The 25528-nt window shown below is 34.4% G+C and overlaps 2 protein-coding genes and 1 long non-coding RNA gene across 5 annotated transcripts in view; 1 reads left to right on the top strand and 2 right to left on the bottom strand.

Annotated features, from left to right (window-relative positions):
- LOC125655771 (uncharacterized) overlaps positions 1 to 25528 on the bottom strand; it is a 69863-nt gene that overhangs the window by 11678 nt on the left and 32657 nt on the right. The window contains exon 7 of the mRNA XM_056143534.1: positions 11120 to 11302. Coding sequence (XP_055999509.1) covers positions 11120 to 11302 — 183 coding nt within the window. The remainder of the gene's footprint in view (positions 1 to 11119; positions 11303 to 25528) is intronic.
- LOC125665939 (uncharacterized) lies at positions 2405 to 10468 on the bottom strand. Of its 3 annotated transcripts, none has more exons than XR_008796691.1 (14): positions 10076 to 10468; positions 9060 to 9273; positions 8364 to 8593; positions 7511 to 7818; positions 7144 to 7296; positions 6922 to 6982; positions 6554 to 6663; positions 6147 to 6356; positions 5891 to 6034; positions 5402 to 5590; positions 4613 to 4745; positions 4373 to 4526; positions 3795 to 4201; positions 2405 to 3459 (listed from the first exon to the last, which is right to left on the bottom strand). XR_008796691.1 is itself a non-coding variant. In XM_056143520.1 (14 exons), the coding sequence occupies exons 4-14, from the start codon at positions 8488 to 8490 to the stop codon at positions 4063 to 4065; spliced, it is 1728 nt and encodes a 575-aa protein (XP_055999495.1). In that variant the 5' UTR covers positions 8491 to 8593; positions 9060 to 9273; positions 9897 to 9991; positions 10076 to 10468; the 3' UTR covers positions 2405 to 4062. The 3 variants fall into 3 exon arrangements, 2 of the variants coding, with proteins under 2 accessions (XP_055999495.1, XP_055999496.1); XM_056143520.1 differs by adding an exon at positions 9897 to 9991 and having other exon boundaries at positions 2405 to 4201; XM_056143521.1 differs by having other exon boundaries at positions 2405 to 4201; positions 10076 to 10193; positions 10283 to 10468.
- LOC125664704 (uncharacterized) lies at positions 16318 to 21438 on the top strand. The gene is made up of 3 exons (XR_007366035.2): positions 16318 to 16417; positions 18454 to 18577; positions 20765 to 21438. It is a non-coding gene; the product is annotated as an uncharacterized LOC125664704 (long non-coding RNA).

The raw sequence follows: 25528 nt of genomic DNA, 5'->3' as shown, positions 1-25528 counted from the left end.
TATTCATTTCTTCATCAAATAATGAACTTCTATACACAATGCTTTGAACACGTAAACTAAGCAATTATCACATTTGGGGTATAAACAAAATGTCTTACAGAAACACCGCCTGTAAATTTGCATATACTGAATTATCAATATGTGCTGTCATTTTGTCACAAAAAATTTAATTCAATGAAAATTGCTCAATATTATATATTTCAGCAATAACTGCACGATTTGATTATTTCAAACACTTTTTACCTCCAAAAGCAGGCACAACATGAATTATGTACATAATTTTTGATAATTAAATAATTAAAGTCTTGAAAGGCAATTATTCTTCCATATATATTTCTTTACACCAAAAAGTGGTTTAGTCTTATTAGGGTTTCTCTTGTTTTTGTGCAAAATAAATGTTTTTATTAGTCATTTTTATATATTCCTATGCCATTAAGAAATTTTGAGTAAAACAAATACCATTACTTTCACAGCTAAATGTCCCTTTAAAAAAAAATTAGAATATTGGTTATTTTACATGTTCAGGTGATTTTGAATATACTTTTCATTGTTTTACAATACAAAAGTTTAAGAAAAAAATATAATCGCTCGCTTTGTTCTTTTACCATACCGCCTGAAAATTATGTTAAAAATAAATTTTAATATTATAAATAGTAAATCGCTCGCTCGCCCCAATTTTTTGGGGTCATTTGTCCGAAGAACAAGAAATTTTATTGGTGTCGCCTAGCGGCAGTTTGTTCCCGGGAGAGTAAATAGACGAACGCATTACAAATGTTAGGCGTAGCTACATATCAACTCACGTCACACATCCGAGGTTAAATGCAGGGTACCGGAATCTGCCGAAGTTTGGCGAATGCAGTGGCGGATTTAGAGGGGGGCGCCCCCCCCCCCACCATAAATTTTCAAATTTAACGTAAATCGCGGTATCTTGTTTCGGAAAATGTACTAAACGACATAAGAAGCAATAATTTCTTCCACTTCTGGAGAAATAAATGACAAAATCTCTTGATTTCTTGTATTACTTTATTGGGAGAACTTAATTTTTTCCAAAAACCCTTAAAATTTGGGTCATTTTATTAATTTCACCTTATCAAAATGATAAAAATAGTACAAATGACTAAATAGGAGAAATAATTCAAGCCCGATAAAATCTGTAAAATCCAGGAGCTTCGGTCCCTGGACCCCCACCAGGGCTTCGCACGGGACCCACTGCCTCATAAAGTGGCGACCCCCGTAACCGCAATTCCTGGATCCGCCCCTGGAATGTCCCTCAAACATCATATATCTCCATTATATTTCACCCCTTCTGCAACCTCGAGCATTTTTTAAAATATTAAATTTGCGTCAAAGCATAGACATATAACAGAGGGACCGCTGACTTCCTTTCGCGCCAAATTATCTTCCTGTTTTCACAGCGCCCTCACCGGGAGTCATAAGCGAAACTTCCTGTTACAGAAATGGCTTGTAGTGACGAAAATCTGGTTGATGTTTTCAAGGTAAAAACATAACTAAAATCATTATCATAACCTGTATATTTCAATTTCACAGAAGCAAAAGAATAATAGAAATTGCAACGATCAACCATACCATGATATGCCAATAGAAAGTATTTTGAGATGGTACCTAAGTAGGCCTGGCCCAGTTGAAAAGTTAATTACCGGTATACCGGGCTATAGGTAATACAAGGCATCCCTGGTATCGTAATCATAATTACACAGTATGTCTAAGTAGCCAGTCTATATTTTAACCATGCACATATACAGAACGATATATCTATGAATACAAGACGCAATATCATGTCACTCCGTGTGTGTGGGGAGGGGGGGGGGGGGTATGCAAAACTTCAGAAGCCTGCCGGCGTTAATTTGTATTAAATTGTTCTTTTTACATTATTTTCATTGGCTCAGGATATAGGAGATGATACTTTTGAGGAACTTGACATGCCAACAGCTCCAGAGAAAATAAAAATTACATGTTTATCAGAAGACTTGATCAACAAGGTCATTATCCAGATTAAAAATGACATGATTTTGCCCGCCGAAGTTAAACGACCTCTTGAATCTATAAGTGGTAATTTGCATTTATTGTGTCTATTTGTTGATATTGCGAGATTTCTGTTGTGTTATTATTTGGTGTTTTTATTTTCTTCTTCCAGGTTTCATCTTAACTTTGTTTTTGTTCTTTATATGTGGTAGCTGAGAAAAGTACACAAATTGACTTCATATTTAAATTGTCAATTTTGTCCTTTGATCACTGACTGCAATTTTTATACTTCATGATGAGGAATGGTTACAAATTTGAATGATCTACATAGTCTGGTCCAAGGGAATGTGAATAATAACATTCAGGAAATGACAAGTCTGTATCCTTTTTACAAGTTGAAATAATTAAAAACACTAAAATCTTTCTTGTTATACTTATATGATTTATATACAATATGGATGTAAATATTTTACAAATAATTCATGGAAATGTCAAACAGTTAATAACTCATATGTTAAAACTTTGTTGTTATTGTATGAAATTAACATAACAACTGTCCTTTACAGCTGCTGACTTGGTTCCAGCTCTTCAGCAGTTAGACACCATCATGAAGGCAGAAGTATTCTCTAGTGCAGCCAAGGAAAAGGCCTGGCATAATTTCCATCTCATACAGGCAGATGTTGTGCAGAAACTTCAAAAAGTTGTAAACAAGCAACAATTGTCAGCTTTCATATCGATTAGAACAGCTGAAGAAATTATTAGAGAGAATACACTATCTTCGAATTCTTCTGTAAAATTAGACACAAAAAATGTCCTGAGAATTGGGGAGAGAGATATTATTGCATACATTGCAGGCTTCGTATTGTTTCGATGCAAACAAAAATTGTCCTCTTCTTTTGATGTCAAAAAATATATGAGCAAACTCATTGACACAGACGGAAACACTAAATTAATTTCCATAAAATCCAGAGGTGGTCTAACCCAGCCCTCTTCTGAAGCGATAAATTTCTTTGTAGTTTTAGAACTTGTGTTTAGAAATTCATGCACAGCAGTGTCAGTTCCAACACTTCAACAGTTCACCAATACAATTTGTCGAGAAAATGACGCTATGTCCATGTTCTATGATTGCACTTATCATTCAGAATCAGATGTGGTAATGCAAGAGAAATTATTTTTCACAATGCTATCAATATTTCACAGAGTAAGATGTCATGCTAGGTGCAGACAACTCATGGAAATTTACTACTTAAGAACAAAATCTGCTAGCAAGCAAAAAGCTCTACGCAAATGTATTGACTGATTTTCAAATTCAAAAATAATCATGCAATTTTGTCAGTGTGTTTATTACAGCTAAGTTTTCATGGACTGTTTGTTATAACAATGAGTCTTTTTTTCTCCCGTCCTTTTTGCAGTATTTTCTTTGGGCACAAAGTTGAAGGCTAAGCTCCTCTGAACTGAAGTTGGTTTTCTTGGTAACTATAAAACAGAAAACAAAACAAAACAGCAAATGTTTCAAAGTTCAACAGTAACAACTACTAATATACAAAAACTGCTAACAAGCAAAAGCACTACATGTATATGTTGACCAGATATTATGATTTGTTTTTCTTCCCCAATTTAAAAGTGCTCTAAACTACACCTACCCACCCCCTTTAATGTACTGCATTCAACATTGATGTGACCAATGTCGTGCATTAAATAAAAATAATGAGCTATAAAACAGTTTTCTTTGATCCACTGTAAATTGAAGAAATTACTGAACACTTGGGTCAAAATAATGTAAACATATACAAGAATTTTCAACCCTCTACCCATCTTAGATCCACCATAACTTTTTCGAAAATGATTGGATCCTCATTTTCCGACAATGTGCACATCTACAAATGACAATGAAGCATTGCAGAGATTTTCAAGTGTATCTAACAAGTCATACAGGAGGAGAAGCATTTTCAAGATTTTCAGACAGACGGACAGAAAGTACAAAAACAATGTCTTCCCCCAGAAGAGGGGAGACATAATTAACATTGATTTTCAAATACAGAATTGGATATATATACAACTTTGTTAAGTAAGCTTCTTTTAGTTATGTTTTAAGCGTTTTAAGGGACTGTTTGTTATGACAATGGGTCTTTTTTCTCCTGCCCTTCCTGCAGTGTTTCCTTTGGGCACAAAGTTGAAGGCTAAGCTCCTCTGAATTCGAAGTTGGTTTTCTTGGTAACTGTAAAATAAATAGTAGGTATGTCAAAGTTCAACAATAACTTTTTAAAATATTTACAAGAAACTGCTAGTAAACAAAAAGCACTATGCAAATAAATTGACTATTTAACATTGATTTTTACTTTTATCTCAATTACAGATTAGAAAGTTAAAAATAAGAATTGCAAAATACCCGAACTGGTGAATTGTTGGGTTGTCATGACGAGTACCCAATCCTCTGTGGCGACCAAAGTGCTCTTCAAGTGGGTCCTGACAGAAGACATTGCTCAAAACATATGGCACCCCCTGTTGAAGCAGGTATCTTGTTGCCTCAATGAAGGATTTCACTGAAATAGATAATTGCACATAAATTAGGTTATGTGCGCAACTACATGTAATAGTGTAACATAATTAAACTAATCCTATAACTTACCTGTCATGATAATGCCCTCATGAGTTTGATACGAAATGAACATTTTGTTCTGCTCCGTCTTCTTATAGCCTGGTCGGGACCTCACAGAAATGATCCACTGATTGAAATATTCTAAGACTTCATCCTCGAGGAACTGCAAAATTGATACATATACAGTGATCCCCCGTTATAATGCCAAAATTGTACCTCGGCAATTTTGGCATTATATCGGGGGAGGGGGTATGTGTACAGGTGTCATAAGAAATCAAACAAATTTTATCTACTACATCGTGCTTTGAATGCCTGGATAATCCCAGCGTCCAGTGGTCGTAAATGACTAGTAATGGTAGGGGTATTTAATGATATCCAGTTTTTGTTTTACGTCCAACACGCTTAGACTTCGGTGTATCTGCCATACTCCGATTTCAAAAACAATACTGCGTTTTTGAACTCAGTAGATTATAATTTACATAACTTATAATCTGCTCCAAACTTTGATACCTTGGGGACTAATAGCGGATAATTGCCTAAGCCTGCTCACTGAAATTGTCCTGCCGTTGATTGGCGATAATTAGCGGGGGTGATTATAATGGTAATTGACCAAATCGTACCTGTAAATAGGTTGGCGGTATGCAGGGGATGACAATATAAGGAGGTTTTACATAGTGAGGAAAACAGGACTTTGAACTTTTTTGGCGATATGCGGGGGTGGCATTATAACGGGGGATCACTGTATTATCAATATAAATGCATTATTCAAGGTCCCTTCATATTTCTGGCAGTAACTTCCACTGATTGAGTTATTATTACCTGAAATCTTGGGTCATTTTGTGAAGTGTAGGGTGCTACATCTGGTTTTCTCTGGAACACAGACTCCCTCAATGACCGCACATTCAGGCAATCAAAAAATCGGTTCACCAAACTGAACAACCTAGCTGTCTCTGACACCTCTGGGCCATAATAAGCACGCATGACCTGTGCCACAGAGTTACTTAAAACCTAATAACAAAATTGTACAGATTACAGTATGAAAATGGAAACATTGATAACTTGTATCTGCATTCAATTTGGGGTTTTTTCCATACATTTTGCGCATGAATATAACAATTTTGAATTCAAAACCAAGACATTATGCATGTACATGTATTTTCAATTGTCATTATGCAAATGCTTAGGAAATATTTGTTTGGGGATTTCTTTTTAAAATATGCAATGGACATCTTACATTTGCATACTTCTAAAAAGTTTTAAAACTCAAAAATATTAAATGATATGCACTTTACTATATTGAATCATTACCTGAACTGCCAGTTTGACAGACATGGTGGAAGATGGTGTCAGGTACACATGATCATGGGTTAGTTTTGTTCTGTACAACTGGCCCCTTGTGTCATCATTATATATATCCATCACATGAGACCACAGAATGAACCGACCATTATTCTGTTTAAAAATGTATACACAGGACATAAATGCACAACTGCATGTAGGTAAATTGTGTGGACATTCAAAAACTTGTATGATGTTTAAGCACTTAAAAGGTATTTCTACTTACCCAGAGGTACCTTGATCCACCTGTCTTTGATCTGTAGACATTGTTTCTTATTGTCTTCACAAGGTGGGGAGCATCAGAGATAAAATAAATATATCTGTCCTCCTCAGTGAATACATTCTTTGTTTTGAAGACAACTGGTTCATTTCCTACTTTGTGTATTCGATACAACCTCTGATTGGCAGAGGCTTTATCACTAGTTGATGTTATGACCTGAATATGATAAAAAATAAACCATCCTCAGATATCTGGTGTATTATGAGACACATTTTTAGTGGGATGAAAACTAATGAAATATAAACTGTATCATTATTGCAGCAATGATCTTCAGCTAATAGTTATTATATTGGTCTGGTATTTAAATTGATAGTCTTATTTAAATCAAAGTACAAATATGCAAAATTCCATACTTTCAGTTCACATGTCATTTCTAAGTATGCCACAGCACTCCAAAAGAGAGGATATAATTCATCGGCAGTGGAAGTTCTGGTAGGAAAATGGCCAATACTCATTTTTATGTCACGAGTGTTGCGTGTTTTAAGAGAAATTATCTTAGAGATTATCACCATACTTTTTAAGCTTCATTTTGTATTCTATTTATCTTACATTCATAATTATTTCTTAAGTTTATATGTATTCTACTTCTTTTAATCTGTGTTTATTTTACTAATATCTGTCTGTATGTATGTTATATGCAGGACCATATTGAAAACTAGCGTTATCGCTAAATATGTAATCCTGGTTAAATAAAGGTCTTATTATTATTATTATTATATGTGGGAATTAATGCCAACAACCATGAAAACCAGCACATGGGTTGCAATTTTCATTGACTCATCCTACAATATACAAAAAAATTCAATGAAAGGGAGAATGGAAATTAATTTAAATATGTATTAATAGGAGAAGATGAAAAAAAAATTAAGATTTTTTCCCCATATCTTACTTTCAACTTATACCCGTACTTTATATACATTTATATATTATGTATGATATTTACCTCGTTGAATGTCCAAGTATCTGGATTTGTGAATCCGATGACTTGGCCACTCCGTCTGTCATACACCAGGTCGGACTTTATTTTCATTTCGTCATGAAGGAGAGCAACAAATCTCTTCTCGGAGGGAAGGTCTGCTGCGATCTTTCTTAGTTCCTGTAAAGTATATATGTTGACTGTATTTCATATTAGAAAATAAATCAAATGCCCCCTGTTTACAAAATATTCCTTCAAAAATCGGTGATCTAATTGAGTTCTTATAGTTTTTAATTTGTAAAATCAATATGAGAATAAATCATATTTCAAATAAATCAAGTGAAAATAACCCAAATCATTGATTTAGTGTCAGATCTACTAGCTCAAAACATACCTCAAACACATGTGGTTGAAAGCCAGTTGCTGGTGTTATAACATTGGTATAGTCCCTCAATGTTGATTTGTTTGGTAGTTTTAAAACACCAGATTCTTTAATGGCCTCATATGCTCGAGAACTTTGATACTGCAAGAAAATGGCAAATCGTATCATCATGGGATGCCACCTCATACCCTTTGGATTGGATTGAAATGCCTTTTTCTGCTCCTTCCAAAACAATTCCAAAAAGTTGTCTTCTGGAGGATTGTTTTCTATTGAAGAATAAAGTCCCTCTCCCACTTCATTTGTTACTGTCTCCGTCATACCTACATTAAATGAACAAAAGAAGAAATTTCATTAAAGGTTTAAAAAAATTTATCAAACACATATACTGTAATCTGCATACATGTAAGCTAAATCAAGACAATATTCAGTATAATTTTGGCACCACCCTACAATTAAAACCCTTACCACTGGGATCATGAAATTCACAATTTGGAAGAGGCATTTCTGCTCCACATTAATGCATTTGATTTTTCTAAAAGATTGTGTGATTATAGAATTTTTTTTTTTTTTTACTACTGGTCAATTATTGCCCCATGCACCCTTATGGCACCAGGGATGCAGGAATCCTGATACTTACAATTAATATCCACCTATCCCAAAGATGTTTCATACCCAATTTGAAAAGAATACGTAGTAAAATGTTCAATTGTTAAAATGACAACAGACACTGACCAATTGAGCACTAAACTAACACTTGAAGTATTAAATTAAGTAATGAAGCTAATTGCAAATCATCATAATGTTTTGAAATCTGTATATGTAATATTTTCCCATTAACAATTAAGATAGACAGGTTTATAAGTACCATTTGTCAGGGATTGTACTTGAGCTTGAATTTCTCTGAAACTATATCTGGATGCCTTGACTTCCTTAATCAAGTCCTCTTTGGACAGGCGAGAGAGTGGTGTTTTGGGGTGAACTGTGATCTGCATAGTCGATGATTTTCCATCACTAGCGCTCCCACGTAAACTAGTGCAGGCTGAGCAGACGGGTGTGGATTCATCTGAGATCAAACCTCCAGAACATCTTTGAGATCTATTAATAATACATGTACATGTATATAATCTGTCATTTAAAATCAGCATATAGATCACCACATGCTTTAATTTTCAATTTCTTATTCAATATTGAATGAATTTTACCTAACAGTTTCCACTTCAGGTTTAACATTCCTCACAACAGTAGAAACAAATCTAAAACATTTTTCCTTATAACTACCATCAGGTAACCCTGCACACTTTCTGATGTTGTCAATTTCTTGGAGGAATTTACTGATGGAAATCTTCCTTAAATTTGTTTCCTTATTCTTCAAAAGTACCTCTGCATTAAAATAATTCAATGTAAGTTAAAGTAAATTAAATGATGTGATGTAAAATGTTCATGCAATATACAATCCATTTGCTGGATATTACTATTCATACATTGCATTCCTAGAAAATAAATATATTTCATGTTAGTAGTGTTGGTAATTTGGATTAATTGTTTATCAACTTGTTTTTACCCCCAAATCGGACAATGACATTTAAGTTAATGTCTACTGTAATTGTCTTTTCCAGTGATCTTGATGTCTGGTCATACATTCCAAAAACAAGGATGTTGTCATCTGTCTTCAGAATACTCCAGCCATGAAGGTCCTTAACATGAATACTTTTCTGTAGATCAGACAGAGATAAATAGGTCACTCTCTCAGGGACAGGTGGTGATGGACGTTTCGTCTATAAAATATAAAGATCACAAAATGAGTATGAAAATACATAGTAATTTCTAAATGCTTTTTATGGCAAGCAATACTTATTGCTCTTTAAAAGGAATCAAAGTTGGTCAAAATTTGTTGTATAAATGATATAAATTACAAATTATCATTTTGAGAGTTTTTAAAACAACATTACAACAAGTCTGACTATATAAAAAGAAATCCATCAAAATTGAGTTACTCATAAGTTATCAATAATATAATATTTTGATGATTAAAACAAACACAATAAAATGATATGTAACTTGTAAAGTAAAAGTGAAAACAATGAAAATGTAACAGTAAAATAAAGTTTTAAAAAATCCATTAATTTCATTGGTAAACAGGATTGTTTACCTCTATAAAAATGATCTGCCATAAGATGTTTGTCACAATTCTATAAATGAGCATTTATCATATACTGTACCCTTTTTCAAATATTTTTACCCCCCCCCTTTTTTTTTAAAAATCATTAATTAATTCTCAAAGAGTTCAACATCTTTTGACAAATCATTTTCTCATAACTTGTGAATAAATAAATCATCTTTATTTTTCAAATTTGCAAATGTCTAAACTGAAAGAGAAACCAATCTTTTGCTCATATACCGGTGGATGTCTGGGCGGAGGACAGGGTGTTTCTATAGTTTTCTTTGGCATATATAATGTGGGCAAACTCCCAGGAATTAGTTTGAAACCTTTGCCTTCAAAATTTATAGTTTTCATTAAAAAGCATAAATATATTGTTCAATTCAAATATGTATATGTAATTTATTGAAATAACTTACCGTGAAACAATAAATTCTTTTCCTCAAAATGCACCGAACAAATATGCGAAGTGTTCGGATTAAAAAATCTATCACTGCGATTGACAGCTGCTATCAATTTTGATCGCCATTCTTTGTCCTGGGGGAAAGAAAAATAACTGATGCGCGTTAAATTGTTTTTCGTCTTTTCATTTGAGTTGTGGCAGCCGACCACGCAGCAATGCTTACCACCCATTGCCCAAAATATAGTAAAAACTTCAATCCGCCATTATATTTGTTTATTTACCATGACTCCCGGTGAGGGCGCTGCGAAAAATTTAACATCGAGCTCGTTCGGAACACTCGGACTCTGACGCAATGGGGGAAAAAATCCGAGAATCTCGAAAGAAGTCAGCGGTCCCTCTGTTATATGTCTCTGGTCAAAGTAAACATAGTTTATTGTGACGTCACAATAAGCCCGAGTCATTACTTTCATAATTCGTCAAGCACAATAAGCGGGTTTCTGATACACGGTTAAATCGCCCGGTTTTCGTTGATATAAAAACAAGCAAGTAAATCAGCATTCGAGGAGAATGGAAATACAAGATATAATTATCATGTCACTACCTATTTCATTGTTTGTACCTTCTAATACGTTGACGGTGCGGTGTTACCGTTAGAGCGATCTCAGCTACATACAATGTATAAATGAGTGGACTTTTTAAAGTTTTGCTTTGTTTCGGTATAATAAGCAGTTTATTACATGAATGTATGGTAGATATGAAGAAAATGAGGAAAATCATAAGCCCCTTGGGAAATAGGATTTTTCTTGGGTGAATACATATTAATATTTCCCTCACTATCATGCAATAAATGTATATTAACCAATCATACATCTGTTTTGAGAATTTGAAGGAGTTACGTATAAAATGAATATGAGGTGTGACGGTGTGAAGGTGTTCCACCTTAACTTTTGACAGGAATGAAACTACTAGTCTTAAATGATAAATATTTAAACAACCATTTAAGTATAAGCTGAAGATAAATCTGAATACGTTTACTGATATGGCAGGTTGTTGTACTTACCACGGTCAGATCCTATGTAGTGTTTTTTCGCTACGCCAAGCCATGATGGACCCGTCAATGTTACGTTAAGCCTGTCGCACGTCTGGTCAACGTCATTCAAAGATACATTACCCACCAAATAGGAAGAATGTTCCTTTTTACACATCTCCATTGATGACGTCCAGTTCTGATGTATGTTTAAAACTTTATGAAAAAAGTTAAGATAATGAAGAATCACCAATCTCATAAATACTATAAAGATTACCAAATTGGAAAATGAAATAGGAATGGCATAGTAAATACATACAGGAATTACGTGTGCTGATATCTCTATCTCTTTCTAATCAAACTTTTTTTGTTTCCATTATGTGATATTCTAGAGCTTTTATCCGAGTTCTGACAAATCGCTGTGAAGGACAAAGAGCAATTGGCAGCTGGCTCAAAGTAGAATCGATTGTCTGTATTACATTGTACAGCAACACAGTAGATTTCGTCTCTCTTTGTGACGTTGAAATCTGGTATAAGAAAAAGTTAAAAATTCACTATCAGTAAGTAGATATAGATAAGTACATATGTAATGCAGTTAATCGTTATTATTCGAGAAGGTTCAATTTCTTTGTTTTCGGGGTTAAATTATATGCATATGTATGCTCCCACATTAACAACGATTAATTAAGGAAAGCTCTCTGACCATTGTGTGTGAAACAACTTTGTTTATGATAGTTTACGTTTGATAAACCACAGTTTATTACAGTTTACAAATATGCGTAAATACGTTCTAAACGCCATTACAAATGTATAAATGGATTTTTTTTAAAAATATTCATTCCTTATAATTCACTGAAAGTTTTGAAGCAACTTATTTCATTCTGTTGATATATGTATGTGGTAGAAAATTGCAATTATAGCAACATATTGGAAAGGATCAATTCAGGGTAACAAAAAAAAAAACCAAAAAAAAAAAACCAAACAACCCAATTCTGTTGGGTCGGATTTGATTTTAGTCTTTAAAAAGCTTATCACTTGGTCAAACAAATGGAAGAAGATAATACAACCTATCATTGGGTCAAATGCTGTCTAACGTATTTCATACGAAATGTTAAGCCATTCTTTGCAGACTGATTTTGAATACGGATTGCTCCATTTATCTGATCAAGATTTAGGGCTCACGGTGGGTGTGACCGGTCCACAGGGAATGTTTTCTCCTCCTAGGCACCTGATCCCACATCTGGTGTGTCCAGTGGTCCGTGTTTGTCCAATTTTCTATTTTGTTCTCCTTATAAGAGTTACACATGTATGAGATTGATAAATGTTCATTATCTTCACCTTTCATCTGGCAACAAAATACCCATATCCAATGACATGGATCTGGCAACATCAATAAATCTATAACTCTGAAATCTGATTTTCACAAATCATAAACATTTTCTAAAATTCTCTTGAATATTCTATATGAAACAGCTGACTCCCTCAATGTGTGCTACACTGTAAATGTGGCGTCTGGTCATAATAAAACTCCGGTGCAATCGGAACATTACTAATTCTTTTCCGTCATATCGAGAAGAAAAACATTCGTTTTTTCTCGATTTGAGGAAAAAGGCCGAACAATGTTTCAATTGACTCTGATGAAATCTTGTGCATGCGCAAGCTGACTTTCACCCATAGCATCCGGTTTAACTTAGCTTATATATTTTCTGCATGGACCTCAGGGTTCAAGCAATGGACATGGATTCTGACTAGGTTATTGAAGGACAATACCGTAATTTTTATTTAGAATAAAAAAAAAAAGTGTTGAAAAGCCAAAAAGAAAAAAAAAAGAAGAAAAAATTAAAACGCAAATTTGTAGCGTGAAGTGGATTCGAAGCATGACAAATAGAAACCTTGGTATACAGTGTCATGAGGAGGATTACTCCTCCTAGACACCAGATTCCACTTGTACTATATCCAGGGGAGGTCTGTGTTTGCCAAACTCTATTCTGTATTGCTTATAGGAGTTATGAGATTAATCACTGTTCGTTATCTTCACTTTTGAAGACATATGACAAAAAGAGATTAAAAATGAAATACAATATTTTCGATCAATAGTTAAAGGATAAAAACTTTCCAACTGGTAGTTCATAAACGAAATACAGTCATTACACAAATAAATAAATAAATCTGTAATTCGCGAAAATTGCCCTACAAAACTCAATGCGTTTGGGGCCAAATTCGGCCCCGTGTTCAAATTAAAAGATATCCCTCAAAGTTCTTTGATAAGGTATATGTTTTTATAAAATGACTATCGCATGTCCGTAAGAAACTTTATTTCCATATAATACACACGTAAATACAGTATAGTTTACGATAACGTTGTGCCATTTTGACGTTACGTTATGCGACCTCTTGAACAAGAAGGCTGTGTCTTATTATTATTTTGACAAAAATAAAAGTGCACTGATACGGCACAGTATGTAATAACGAGAGGGTATGTTACATACAGTGGCAGAAATGGCGAAGGTATGTACAGTGTAACAATATTTTTGTGGTACATATCGTCGTCATCCGTGAAACGCTTTGCAACCAATTCTTACATCACGGCGGGGACTGCACCTTTATCGGCCGATTTCGGGACTGCACCTTTTTAGGCCGATTCCGGTGTTGTAGCATAGAATCCCCCCCCCCCCCCCGCATAGACCCCCCCCGGAAAAACGGGCCCGGGATAGACATTCCCCACGAAAAGATAGGCCTGGCATAGAATTTTCCCCTAGGAAGAATTAACCCGGGCCCAATATTCCCCCTAGGAAAACCGTCCCAGTATAGAATTTCCCCTTAAATGACAGTACGCCCCCCCCCCCCCCCCCTTCTTACATTTTAGCTATATATCCCTTTCCAGTTCTATTACTAGAATTCTCTTGCTTATCTACACCCAGGAATTCTTATTATTTTCATTTTATTTTGAGCAGGGTCTTGTGTATCACAATCATCATCTTATGTTTGTTTTTTAAAAAGGAAATTATTCAAATCGCGTAATGGTATATCAAAATTCATTCATACATCTCAAGTTTTTGCTGTTATCCACCAGTATCTAACATCTGAAATAGTGAAATTGGGAAGAAGTTAATGTCTTTTTAGTTTAAAATTTCGAATTTAAATAAACGGTTACTTTTATTTATACAGTACATCTAATTTACTTTTTAGATATTTTAATTATATATGTTTTAGTCGACATTTTACGAAAAAGCCCAATGATATTGACCACGTTAAAGTCTTTTGGGAAGCATATTGTATTTACTATACGCAATTCAAAGTTATTTGTGTGTAAACCCAACTTCAACATCTAAAAAAAAAAAATCCTTTATTTTATGAATATCGTGATATCAATGAGCGCATATCTATTTCATTAAACTATAACAATTTAACAACACATATTTGTTTCTTTTTGTAACTTTTTTTTTATAACATGCACCTCTTTATAGCAATTATAACAAATTTCATTGATTATTATCTTCAATTGCATGGGTTTGCTTCATTCTATATTCATTCAAAAACTTCTACATGAGAAGAAAAAGATTGCGGTCGATGAAATCCGGAAACAGGAGGGGGGGGGGGGGTGGGGGGGGGGGGTCTATACCAAGGCGGTTTTTCCGCCCAGGGGGAAATTCTATACTTACTTTGTGCATAGGGGAAAATTATATCCTGGGGCGGTTTTCCCCCTATGGGGGAAGATCTATCCCGGGCCCGTTTTTCCGGGGGAAAAGTCTATGCAGGGAAAAAGTCTGTGCTACAACACCGGGACCGTCTTGTTGTGACATAGGGTGCCGTATCAGTGCACTGTGATTATTATTTAAAAAGTTTAATTGACTCACTCTGAAAGTTTTCATGAATTGTAAATGATTCAATGTGGCGGATGCTACAATTTGAACGGCGATTTGTGTAACTGCATTTAGTAATTGTAGAGTAACCCATATTCAATTAATTTTACCATTCAGCATTTGGTTTGTGTCTTTACATTTGGATTAAATTGCATTGTTTAAATATGAATTAAATGAGTATTAATTATATATATGGTGCGTGGGTAAATGAAACTATGCTTATGTGTATATATACACCATGCATATTAAATTTTCCCCCAAAGAACACTAAAGGTGTATTCAGCGAAGACACTAAACAATGCTACATTGGATACAGTGAAAAGAACATGAAATTCATTCAAAGTAATGTGAGAAGAAATATTAAAATGTTTTGAAATCCAAAACATCACATTGGGATTGAGAAGGTACTGCACACGTATTCAACACTGTCACAATGAAAAGAAAAACTAAACATAATCTTGCGGGATTTTAAGATTCAAGATTTTAGCATATGCACATCATAGTATGGAAAGCCGTAGGGTACCCCCACATTATTATTATTTTTCCCTATATAAAATACCAAAATTATAATCTCTTCCTAAAATAAAAATTTCCCCCTATTTGCCGATATTATTATTATATCGCAGCGATAATAACAATCTGTCCCGATTCTCAGATACCAAATTATAATTTCATCCCCAAAATAAAAATATTCTTAATTTATGACATTATTATAATTATAAATACTGCCGCAATAATAATAAAAACTGACCCGATTTAAAGTCACACTTTATCTTTATAAATATAATATTTCCACTACAATAATAATTACTGAACATCGCCAACATATGGAAAGCCGTAGGGTACCCCCACATTATTATTATTTTTCCCTATATAAAATACCAAAATTATAATCTCTTCCAAAAATAAAAATTTCCCCCTATTTGCCCGATATTATTATTATATCGCAGCGATAATAATAATATGTTCCGATTCTCAGTTACCAAATTATAATATCATCCCCAAAATCAAAATATTCTTCATTTATGACATTATTATAATTATAAATACTGCCGCAATAATTATAAAAACTGACCCGATTTAAAGTCACACTTTATCTTTATAAATATAATCTTTCCACCACAATAATAATTACTGAACATCGCCAACAATAATTATCTTTTTTATTTGAACGCTACAGAATATAATCTGTACTGACAATAATAATTCTGGACCAGCCAAAAAGACAAGATTATTATTTGGACGCTTGAAACAGAAAACGTTTGTCTGACTCGGATTCACAATAATAATCTCCGACTTCAGATTGGCAGATATTATATGAAGCGTGAAGGCAGATATTATTTGAAGCGTGACGAAAAGAAGCACCCCATTGAGAGTGATTAGAACGTGACGCAAGCGGCACGTATGATTACAGTACTTTTGTCTGACAGGCCTAACCGTTATTCAACTTATTGACTCATGGATAGAGGTAAGGCTACAATAACATACATGTGTGATTATGTGCAACGGTCAGGTACCTCATCATCTGTTAGGAGCTCTAAAAAGCTTAACATTGGCCATATTCTCAGACTAGGGTCATAGGGTCAGTGGGTTTTAATGAATTCATTCTAAATTCCCTGTTACAACTGATGTCACCAGCATCTTCCTCTTGAAAGAGTGTTCAAGCCATTGTAGCCCCATCATTTATTTGTAGCTTGAAAATGCTCCGATAGATAAATATGTATGAATCACTACATGTACATGTATATTATGACCCTATCACTGACGGAAGTATAAGTGACACAACTTAGTCGCTAGTAGTAGTAGCCTGTTGTCCTCAAAATAAGATAAGGCAAGGGTATTCAGACTGTCGCAGTCATCCAGTTGCTTTCGGTGGGGTCGAAGAATGGGGTGGGGGGGGGGGGGGGGTGCCAAACATCTCAGTACAATTGTCTCTCTGTAGATCTATATAGTATATTATGAAGACACAATAATGATATTTTAGAATGTAATTAAATTGTACAGTCCCAGGCACATAGTATTGGGGGATGGGACCCTCCTATTATTTTTTTTAACATAAAGTTTAACTTACAATACTATGAAAATGTTCATGGAACAATTCCCCCCCCCCCCCCCCCCCTGGAAGTGAATTGAAATGCAGTCATGTTAAATGGAAGGAAAATAACTTTTGTTCACCAAATAATACCACTATCCCCCCCCCCCCCCTTTGGTCTGTAATGTTCTATGGTGATAAATATTTAGGAAAGTTAAATTCAATTGTAGATATACTGTAGAATTCATTTGTTGTATGTAACTGATATTGCTCTCTCCTATTCGTAGTGACTTGATCACATTATACAATTATTGACTTTTAATGAGGTCTACTCGTAACTATATGGAACTAGTCGGGTATTGGTTGACCAAGACAGAGTAGACTGAATTCAAAAGTCAATAAACATTTTATTGAATAATCAGGAATTTTACAACATTTTTGACACTACAGACTATATAGTTCCCGCCTCCAGCAAATATAAACACAAAAGAAGATGTGTTTTGTAAAATAAAAACCCACCATAATTACTGGGTATATGTAAACAGTTTCTGAATCAAAACTGTTTTTAAAAAGTGGAAAAGAGTATTATAACAATAAATATTCCATCAATAAGTAATAAAGGTGTTTTGTCTCTTTGATACTTGGCGTCTGCCATTGTGTATCTTCACAACGACACATCCGTTAAAATGTGCAATTTGATTGGTTGATAAAATTGTAAGCAAATCTACAGTTTCTTAAGAGGGGAACCCGAATAAACCTCCTGGAACTTCATTTGAGGTGAACTCACTCTGAGTTACACCCATTTGGAAAGAGAGTCTGGACCAATCAGAGAACTTCAGTTCCTGATAATTTGATAAAGTATCATATTAATCTTTAACCTCATGTTACACCAATGGCAAAAAATTGCTTCAGTTTCAATCAACAATAATTACTAAATATTAATGTCGCCACTTTATTACGCAGGCGGTCTGGGGGCTGCCTTGAGGCCTCCAGGGGGTCCACAGCAAAGCCCTGATGGGGACCCAGAGGGCAAAGCACCCGGAATCTCCTGGATTTTTACAGATTTCATAGGGCTTGAAATACATCTCCTATTTAAGTCATTTGTACTATTTTCTATTTTTAATAAGGTGAAATAAGTATCAATTTTATCGTTTAGTATACTTTTCTAAACAAGATACCACGATTTACCTTAAATTTGAAAATTTATGGGGGGGGGGGGGGGGGGGGGCTGCAACCCCCCCCCCCCCCCCCCCCCTTAAATCCACCACTGCCCTTGGATTTCATAAGATAATGTTTTATATCTATAACATATATGTTCAACTACAACAGAATATAATTATTTCTAAACACTGAGAACTTGTTTTGCTTTTGGACCTGGATATAAAATGTATGAAATGAGACAGAATCTGCTCTGATGTTAAAATTCCATGCATGGAAGTTTAAAGTTTGAGATTTTGTCATATTTTTTTAAGGGTGTCCTCAAAAGATCTGTGTGGATCCTGGAACGGAGAATGGAATCGTTGCAGCATTTCATTGAATCCTGTTTAGAAGGAAATGGCAATTCAGTTACTTAGGGAAAATCTGGAGCAAATCAAGGTAACACAAATAAAATAGTGCTACATGTATATATCTATTTGAGATTTTACGCACGCAGTGACATGATATATTTATTATTAGTAGATCAAGTGAGCTTTTCTGACCACCTCTTGTCTGTTATCTGTCTGTTTGTAAACTGCATTTTATCTTCTCTAGAACCACCTGGCCAAGTTCAATTAAACTTGGCACAAATAGTCCTTCAAAGTTGGATAATTGGGATGTTTAAATGGAGGGTCACCCATCATTCAAAGGGGAGATAATCAAGAAAAGGCAAAAATAAGTGGGGTCATTTAAAAATCTTTATCTTGAGAACGACTGGCTAGACAAGTTGAAATGTTCATGAAAGCTTGACGACATAGTGTAGATTCAAATTTAGTCAAATTGTGGCCCATGAAGTAGGTTTATGCATTCAGAAAGGAATATCTTTTAAAAAGGTTCTTTTCCGGAATAGCAAGGTCATGTTTGTGATATTGATATTGGGGCATACCCATGATACTGTAAACCAACTTTTATTCGCATGTGAGAAATTTTCGTGAAGTTTGCGAGAACTCTATCATTAGTGTATTTTGTATTTGTTTAAGATATCTTGGTCGCGAATATTGGTCACCGAGAACCAGTTGTAAATTGCTAAATTGTCAACTAATCGTCATGAATAGAAGATGGTATAGAGTATGTGAATTGAAGTTAGGTTATGTCATGACCCTTAGGTTGGGATTACAATGAAAGGTGATGAACGAACAGTGATCAATCTCATAACTCATATAAGTAATACAAATTAGAAAGTTGGGCAAACACGGACCCCTGATACTAAATTGGTTGTCATCTGCTGTCATGGGTTAACAATTGAACATTTTTAACTTCTTCTTGATAACTACCTGTCCAATTCTTTTCAAATTTAGTATGAAGCATCTTTGGGACAAGGGGGACATAAATTGTAAATTTTAGGATTCCTGCACCCCTAGGACCTTAGAGGTGGGGCAAAAACTGTCCAAAATTGACCCATTTTCAAAAATCTTCTTCTCTAGAACCGCACGTTTAGGAAAAATTAAAGCATTAAGATGTGCAGCAGGAAGTCTTTACCACAATTGTAAATTTCATGGTCCCTGGGGTAGGGGTTCTGACCCCAGGGTGGGGCCAAACTTAGAATATAGTGTTTATGTGCAAGTTTGCTGATACTGTAGAAAATCTAAATGCATTTATACCAAGGAATAGCAGAAAAAGATGTACAAAAAATGGTGAATTTCACAACCCAGGGTTTTGACTCTAGGATGGGTCCAAATTAGTATAATCTTTTAATGTTGATATACCTATTATGCCCCCCCCCCTCCCCCCCCCCCCTTCAAAGAAGAGGGGTATTTTGCTTTGCACCTGTCATTCGGTCGGTAGACCACATGTCTGCTCAATATCTTGCGAACCATTCACTTGATCATAATGATATTTCATATGTGGGTTGGTTATGAGAAGAGGACCCATATTGTTTTTCAGGTCAAAGGTCAGTCTATTCTGGACATAGGAATAGACTGTCCGCTCAATATCTTGAGAACCCTTTGCTTGACAGACATCAAACTTGGTACACTGGTACATCCTAAGGAGTAGATGACCCCTTTTGATTTTGAGGTCAAATGGTCAAAGGTCAAACTGGACATAGGAATACACTGACTACTTAATGTCTAGAGAACCCTTTGCTTGACAGACATCAAACTTGGTACACTGGTATATCTTCAGAAGAAGATGACCCCTATTGATTTTGAGGTCACATGGTCAATCCACTCTTGACATAGGAAGATATTGTCTGCTCAATATTTTGCAGTGATGATACTACTATCAATTAAATGATGTGTGTGTATAACTCTTTTCAATTTTGCACCCTGGGGGCATATGTGTTTTACAAACATCTCTTGTATTTTGTGAAGCCTTTCATCAATGTATCCACTTATGAGGGCATTGAAGTTGTAAGAACACATCTTGTTTTATACTTTTGCTGAATGTTAAAATTTAGATCAGATTTCAGAACAGGAAATTATTTCTAGATTCCATAGCCCTTGGGAGTAGTGATAATTTTTCACTAGTACTCAGGTGACCGATAAATTTAGGCCTGTGGGCCTCTTGTTCAATTTATATACTGGGTATGTTGAATATGTCTAGAGATTCATTGTGCAATTATAATAGATTTTTTTTCTATTTTAGGTGCTTCACAATACTTCTATGCAGTTCAACAAAATATAGTGCCTCATTTACAGAGACTCATATTTAAACAATTTCCAAGATATTGATGAAGATTTTACATGTGTGGCAACATCTATTTTGCATCAGCATGATCTGCCTTTGCCTGACACCTTGAGAGACTGGACCTCTGCGCATCATCTCTACATATATCTGAGGGAGTGCATGATGCATTTGATGATTCTTTAACATCACGAGATGTTGTAGAATATACATTTGTTTCCATGACTTTGTACACTTGCTTTTATTGCCAGCTGATTTCTGTTCCATAGTTTTATGTATTTAACTAATCAGATACATTTTCATGTATTCACATTTTCTGGGGGTGTTTTTTTTATCCTTGAAATATTTTAAATGTGGAGCTTTACAGAATTTCATTTGGTATGAATGCTAAAGGCTTTTCATGAACAGAATTTGTTCTTTGAACTCTCCCATCCCACTCCACCATCCCCTACAAAAACACCCATGAATTTTGTCCAAGCCATACCTTTGTACTGTTAAACTTGCTAACCACAGGAGAAGTTTACAGAATTTTTTTTTATTTACTATGCATTTATATATTCAAAATGTTTAGCACCTTCTGATATGTATTATTAATGTCAGATATGTATGATTGTGTAATAAATTATATACATGTATTTATTGAATTGTCTTTGATACTTAAAGTGTTTGTGCTTTAATAGACTATGGTTGCCAAAGCAAGGTTCTGATCTAAAATAGTCATGTTGGTTGCTATAATGTAAATTACAGTATGCATCCACATACTTGTATATATATGTTTTAGACACTATGCCATGTGACATTGTTTAAATATTTTAGGGTTAATGTGATTAAGACAATATAACTCTTTGAACCATGATTGGTGTTGATTTCTCCTAAAACCCTCATTATAACAATTATTTAAAAGTATTTTGGAATTGATTCTCAGTTCAATGAAATATCTTTCTTGTGTATGTACTACCGGTACGTCTCAATGGAAAAAAAATATGTTTAACCTTCTTATATGGATGGTTTTCTGGTAGTCATTCTTTGTTAAGAAACACTAGACCACTTGAATATGGCAGATGCTTTAACATGTTTTGGTTTTTATTATATTTCATGAATTGATATAAGGTCCATTTCCCTTTTGGGGGTGGCATGGAACCTGAAATGAACAAACTTAAAAGTTCTTTACTCAAAGATACTTTCTACTAAGTTTCATTGAAATGCCAAATGAAAAATTGAAAGAGGACTTGCAACAATGACATTCTGATCAGACAAGCTTATTGAGGTCTTTGGCTCAGTTGTATGGAGTGCCAAATCAATATAAACTCAAATAATTTAAGGCATCTTTAATTATTTTGAAGATACTATCAATTCATTTGAAGCATGCAACAAGTCAATGATCTCTTCAAATAATTTTAACATATTTTCATTTCAGAATTTTTGCATACATTAATTGAATTGGTGATAGCAGTAATTATTCTGCTGAATTGATGTGCGCTATGATTGAATTGTTGCTCTCTTCAAATGAATTGATGATATCAACAACTGAATTGGTGCAAGCTACAATTCAATTGTAGAGAGCAATAATTCATTTAATGTGCACTGTAATTGATGTATTGCTCTCTACAATTGGATTAAATATAACATTAATTGACTGCAGATGTATGCAATAATTCTTTTAGAGAGAGCAACTAATCATCAATTCAACATTTCTATAATTGAATTAATGATCTTATTGAATTATAGCTCTCTTCTGTGCATTAATTCTTATACAAACACAGATTAAAATAATTAGATATATTTATACTGAGCTCCAAATTTGAATGTGAGCAGTATCTCCACCACATTGATATACACATCAATTAGATTATTAAAAAAGCAATAACTGAATCGTGCACAAATTTATTGCATGACAATCATGACAAATATAAGCCAGGGTTCTTTTAAAAAGCTTTCTCCTTGTAATTCTAAGGATATGTACAACAATATTTTGAAATTGAAAATTTTCAAATTTACTTCATTTCAATGTCAAAAATGAGGTTTTAGTAGAAATCTGGAGACTCGAACGCACAACCAGTCAGTTTGCTAACCTACTGAGCTACTTGGCTAGGTAGTTAAATAAGAAAGGAATAGATAAATGTTGCCGATACTGATTTTTTCATCCATGTTTTAAAAGGAAATCAGTCATTATGACGATGTAAGGTACCTCCTTAATTATACATTGTATGCACCCTTAGATGGTTGTGTGAATAGCTGGGAAACAATTAACTGCATGACGTATGTGTAGTTAGTACCACCTTTGTGAATTATCTAAGCAGAAGGGTGGTCATGTATACAAAATGATGTGGGATTTAGCGGTGGAGGTGCTACTTAGTACTGACACGCCCACTCCCCGGATAAGTTGTTCCTCTACCAGAAATGGACACCTCATGTGATGACACCCTATTCAGTACATTAAGAAATCAACATAAGACACAGATTAAAGAGATCCATGAAAGGTGAAGATAACGAACAGTGATCAATCTCATAACTCCTATAAGCAATACAAAATAGAGAAAGTTGGGCAAACACGGACCCCTGGATATACCAGAGGTGGGACCAGGTGCCTAGAAGGAGTAAGCATCCCCTGTCGACCGGTCACACCCGCCGTGAGCCCTATATCATTTTTGCGTAATTAAGCCCTAGGGTGGCCTGTGTTACGAAAAAAAAAACTGCCTGTGCAGCTGGCCAGTGTGTTTGATAAAATTCCCTTTCTATCTATCATGTCACAAAGACATAAAATGTTATACTCCGGCTCCAACAAAGATTTATTCATTGAATCATTCACATTTATCATCCTCCAAAAGAAACACATACCAGGATACCTTTTCGACAAACAATCATTTCCATAATAAAGTCAAAGTGAAACTATGTCACGTGATTTCCCTCTCGACCAACCGCTTGCACAGTCACGCATGAAATAATATCTGCCTTCACGCTTCATATAATATCTGCCAATCTGAAGTCGGAGATTATTATTGCGAATCCGATTCAGACAAACGTTTTCTGTTTCAAGCGTCCAAATCTTTTCCACCAACAATGATAATCTTGTCTTTTTGGCTGGTCCAAAATTATTATTGTCAGTACAGATTATATTTTGTAGCGTTCAAATAAAAAAAGATAATTATTGTTGGTGATGTTCAGTAATTATTATTGTAGTGGAAATATTATATTTATAAAGATAAAGTGTGACTTTAAATCGGGTCAGTTTTTATAATTATTGCGGCAGTATTTATAATTATAATAATGTCATAAATGAAGAATATTTTGATTTTGGGGATGATATTATAATTTGGTATCTGAGAATCGGGACATATTATTATTATCGCTGCGATATAATAATAATATCGGGCAAATAGGGGGAAATTTTTATTTTTGGAAGAGATTATAATTTTGGTATTTTATATAGGGAAAAATAATAATAATGTAGGGGTACCCTACGGCTTTCCATAGTGGGGGTACCCTACGGCTTTCCATACATGCGATTACATTTAATTTACATTTTCTTTTATTTTTCATTCCACCAAACACTTAGCCTAGAATAATTTATGTAACAACTTCCTTTTTATCTTTATTGTTTTCTGTATTTTCATATTCAGAAAAATATGTCCATTCACAAAAATACGATGCGTGTGATAAAAAATGAACTGAAAAAGTTAGATTTTTATGCGATTGACTAAAGTAAGGTATTTCACCCCTTTTGGGCCTCTAGGTGTTTTACAAAATGAAGTGACGCATGCGATAGTTGGTAAAATGGGTAGTAAAAACCGGGCCGGGCCGGGTCAGATCACCTTCGTAATCCGATTTTTTTTTTGTTTTCTTCGTTATTTTATTTTCGTTTGGTGTGAAACTTCTTAATCATAATCTGGATGATACATTGGATCTTCGCTACAAAAATTACGGCATAATTTTGCTTCACTGTGAAAAAATCAACGTTTGTTTATTCCAGGTTGGTAAAATGGGTAGCGAGGAAAAATACACATTTTTCTGCGATTACGATTGAACTATGTGACATAACAATGAAACTACACATGATTTAGATAAATATTATGATAATTTATCACCAAAATGCTGTAGCACTTGCTATGCGAGTCTTGTATATTTAATATTCACGATTTATTAAAACCCGGGCCAAAAGGAAACCGGATACGATAACCCGGGCCAGATATTAAAATTCCGAATAAAATGAGGATGTTAGGTATCACGTGCACGATCTCATGAAACGTGACATTGCAAGGTTCTTACCACTTGGGGGTGTCCTCATAAGAACCATCTTTTTAATTTAAATTTTAACCTAACTATCATTAAGTTACTTACGACGGCGTATTCGTGTTAATTTAACCTAGCAGAAAAAATAGAAATAATCGTTCCTACAATTTATAAAATGGTAAAAACGATGTAAAAAGTCGTTTCTACGATTTATTAAATCGTTTCTACGATTTACGATTTAGAAAGTCGTTTCTACGATTTAGAAAGTGATTTCTACGATTTAGAAAGTCGTTTCTACGATTTTGAAAGTCATTTCTACGATTTAGAAAGTCGTTTCTACGATTTTGAAAATCGTTCCTACGATTTAAAAAGTCGTTTCTACGATTTAAAAAGTCGTCTCTACGATTTAGAAAGTCGTTTCTACGATTTAGAAAATCGTAGAAACGATTTAAAAAGTCGTTTCTACAATTTAGAAAATCGTAGAAACGATTTAAA

Source organism: Ostrea edulis, chromosome 7 (assembly GCF_947568905.1).
Source record: "Ostrea edulis chromosome 7, xbOstEdul1.1, whole genome shotgun sequence".
Classification (NCBI taxonomy): Eukaryota; Metazoa; Mollusca; class Bivalvia; order Ostreida; family Ostreidae; genus Ostrea; species Ostrea edulis.
Note: the sequence above shows the minus strand (reverse complement) of the source record. Positions and strands in the feature narration are given on the sequence as shown.

Excerpts from the sequence above, each read along its gene's own strand:
- LOC125665939 (XM_056143520.1), bottom strand. The coding sequence starts at position 8,490 with ATGCAGATCACAGTTCACCCCAAAACACCACTCTCTCGCCTGTCCAAA. Across the intron at positions 6,664-6,921 it reads GGTTGTTGGCATTAATTCCC|ACATAAAAATGAGTATTGGC; the intron begins ACATATAATAAT and ends GCAACACTCGTG. Across the intron at positions 5,591-5,890 it reads CTGTCAAACTGGCAGTTCAG|GTTTTAAGTAACTCTGTGGC; the intron begins GTAATGATTCAA and ends TTTTGTTATTAG.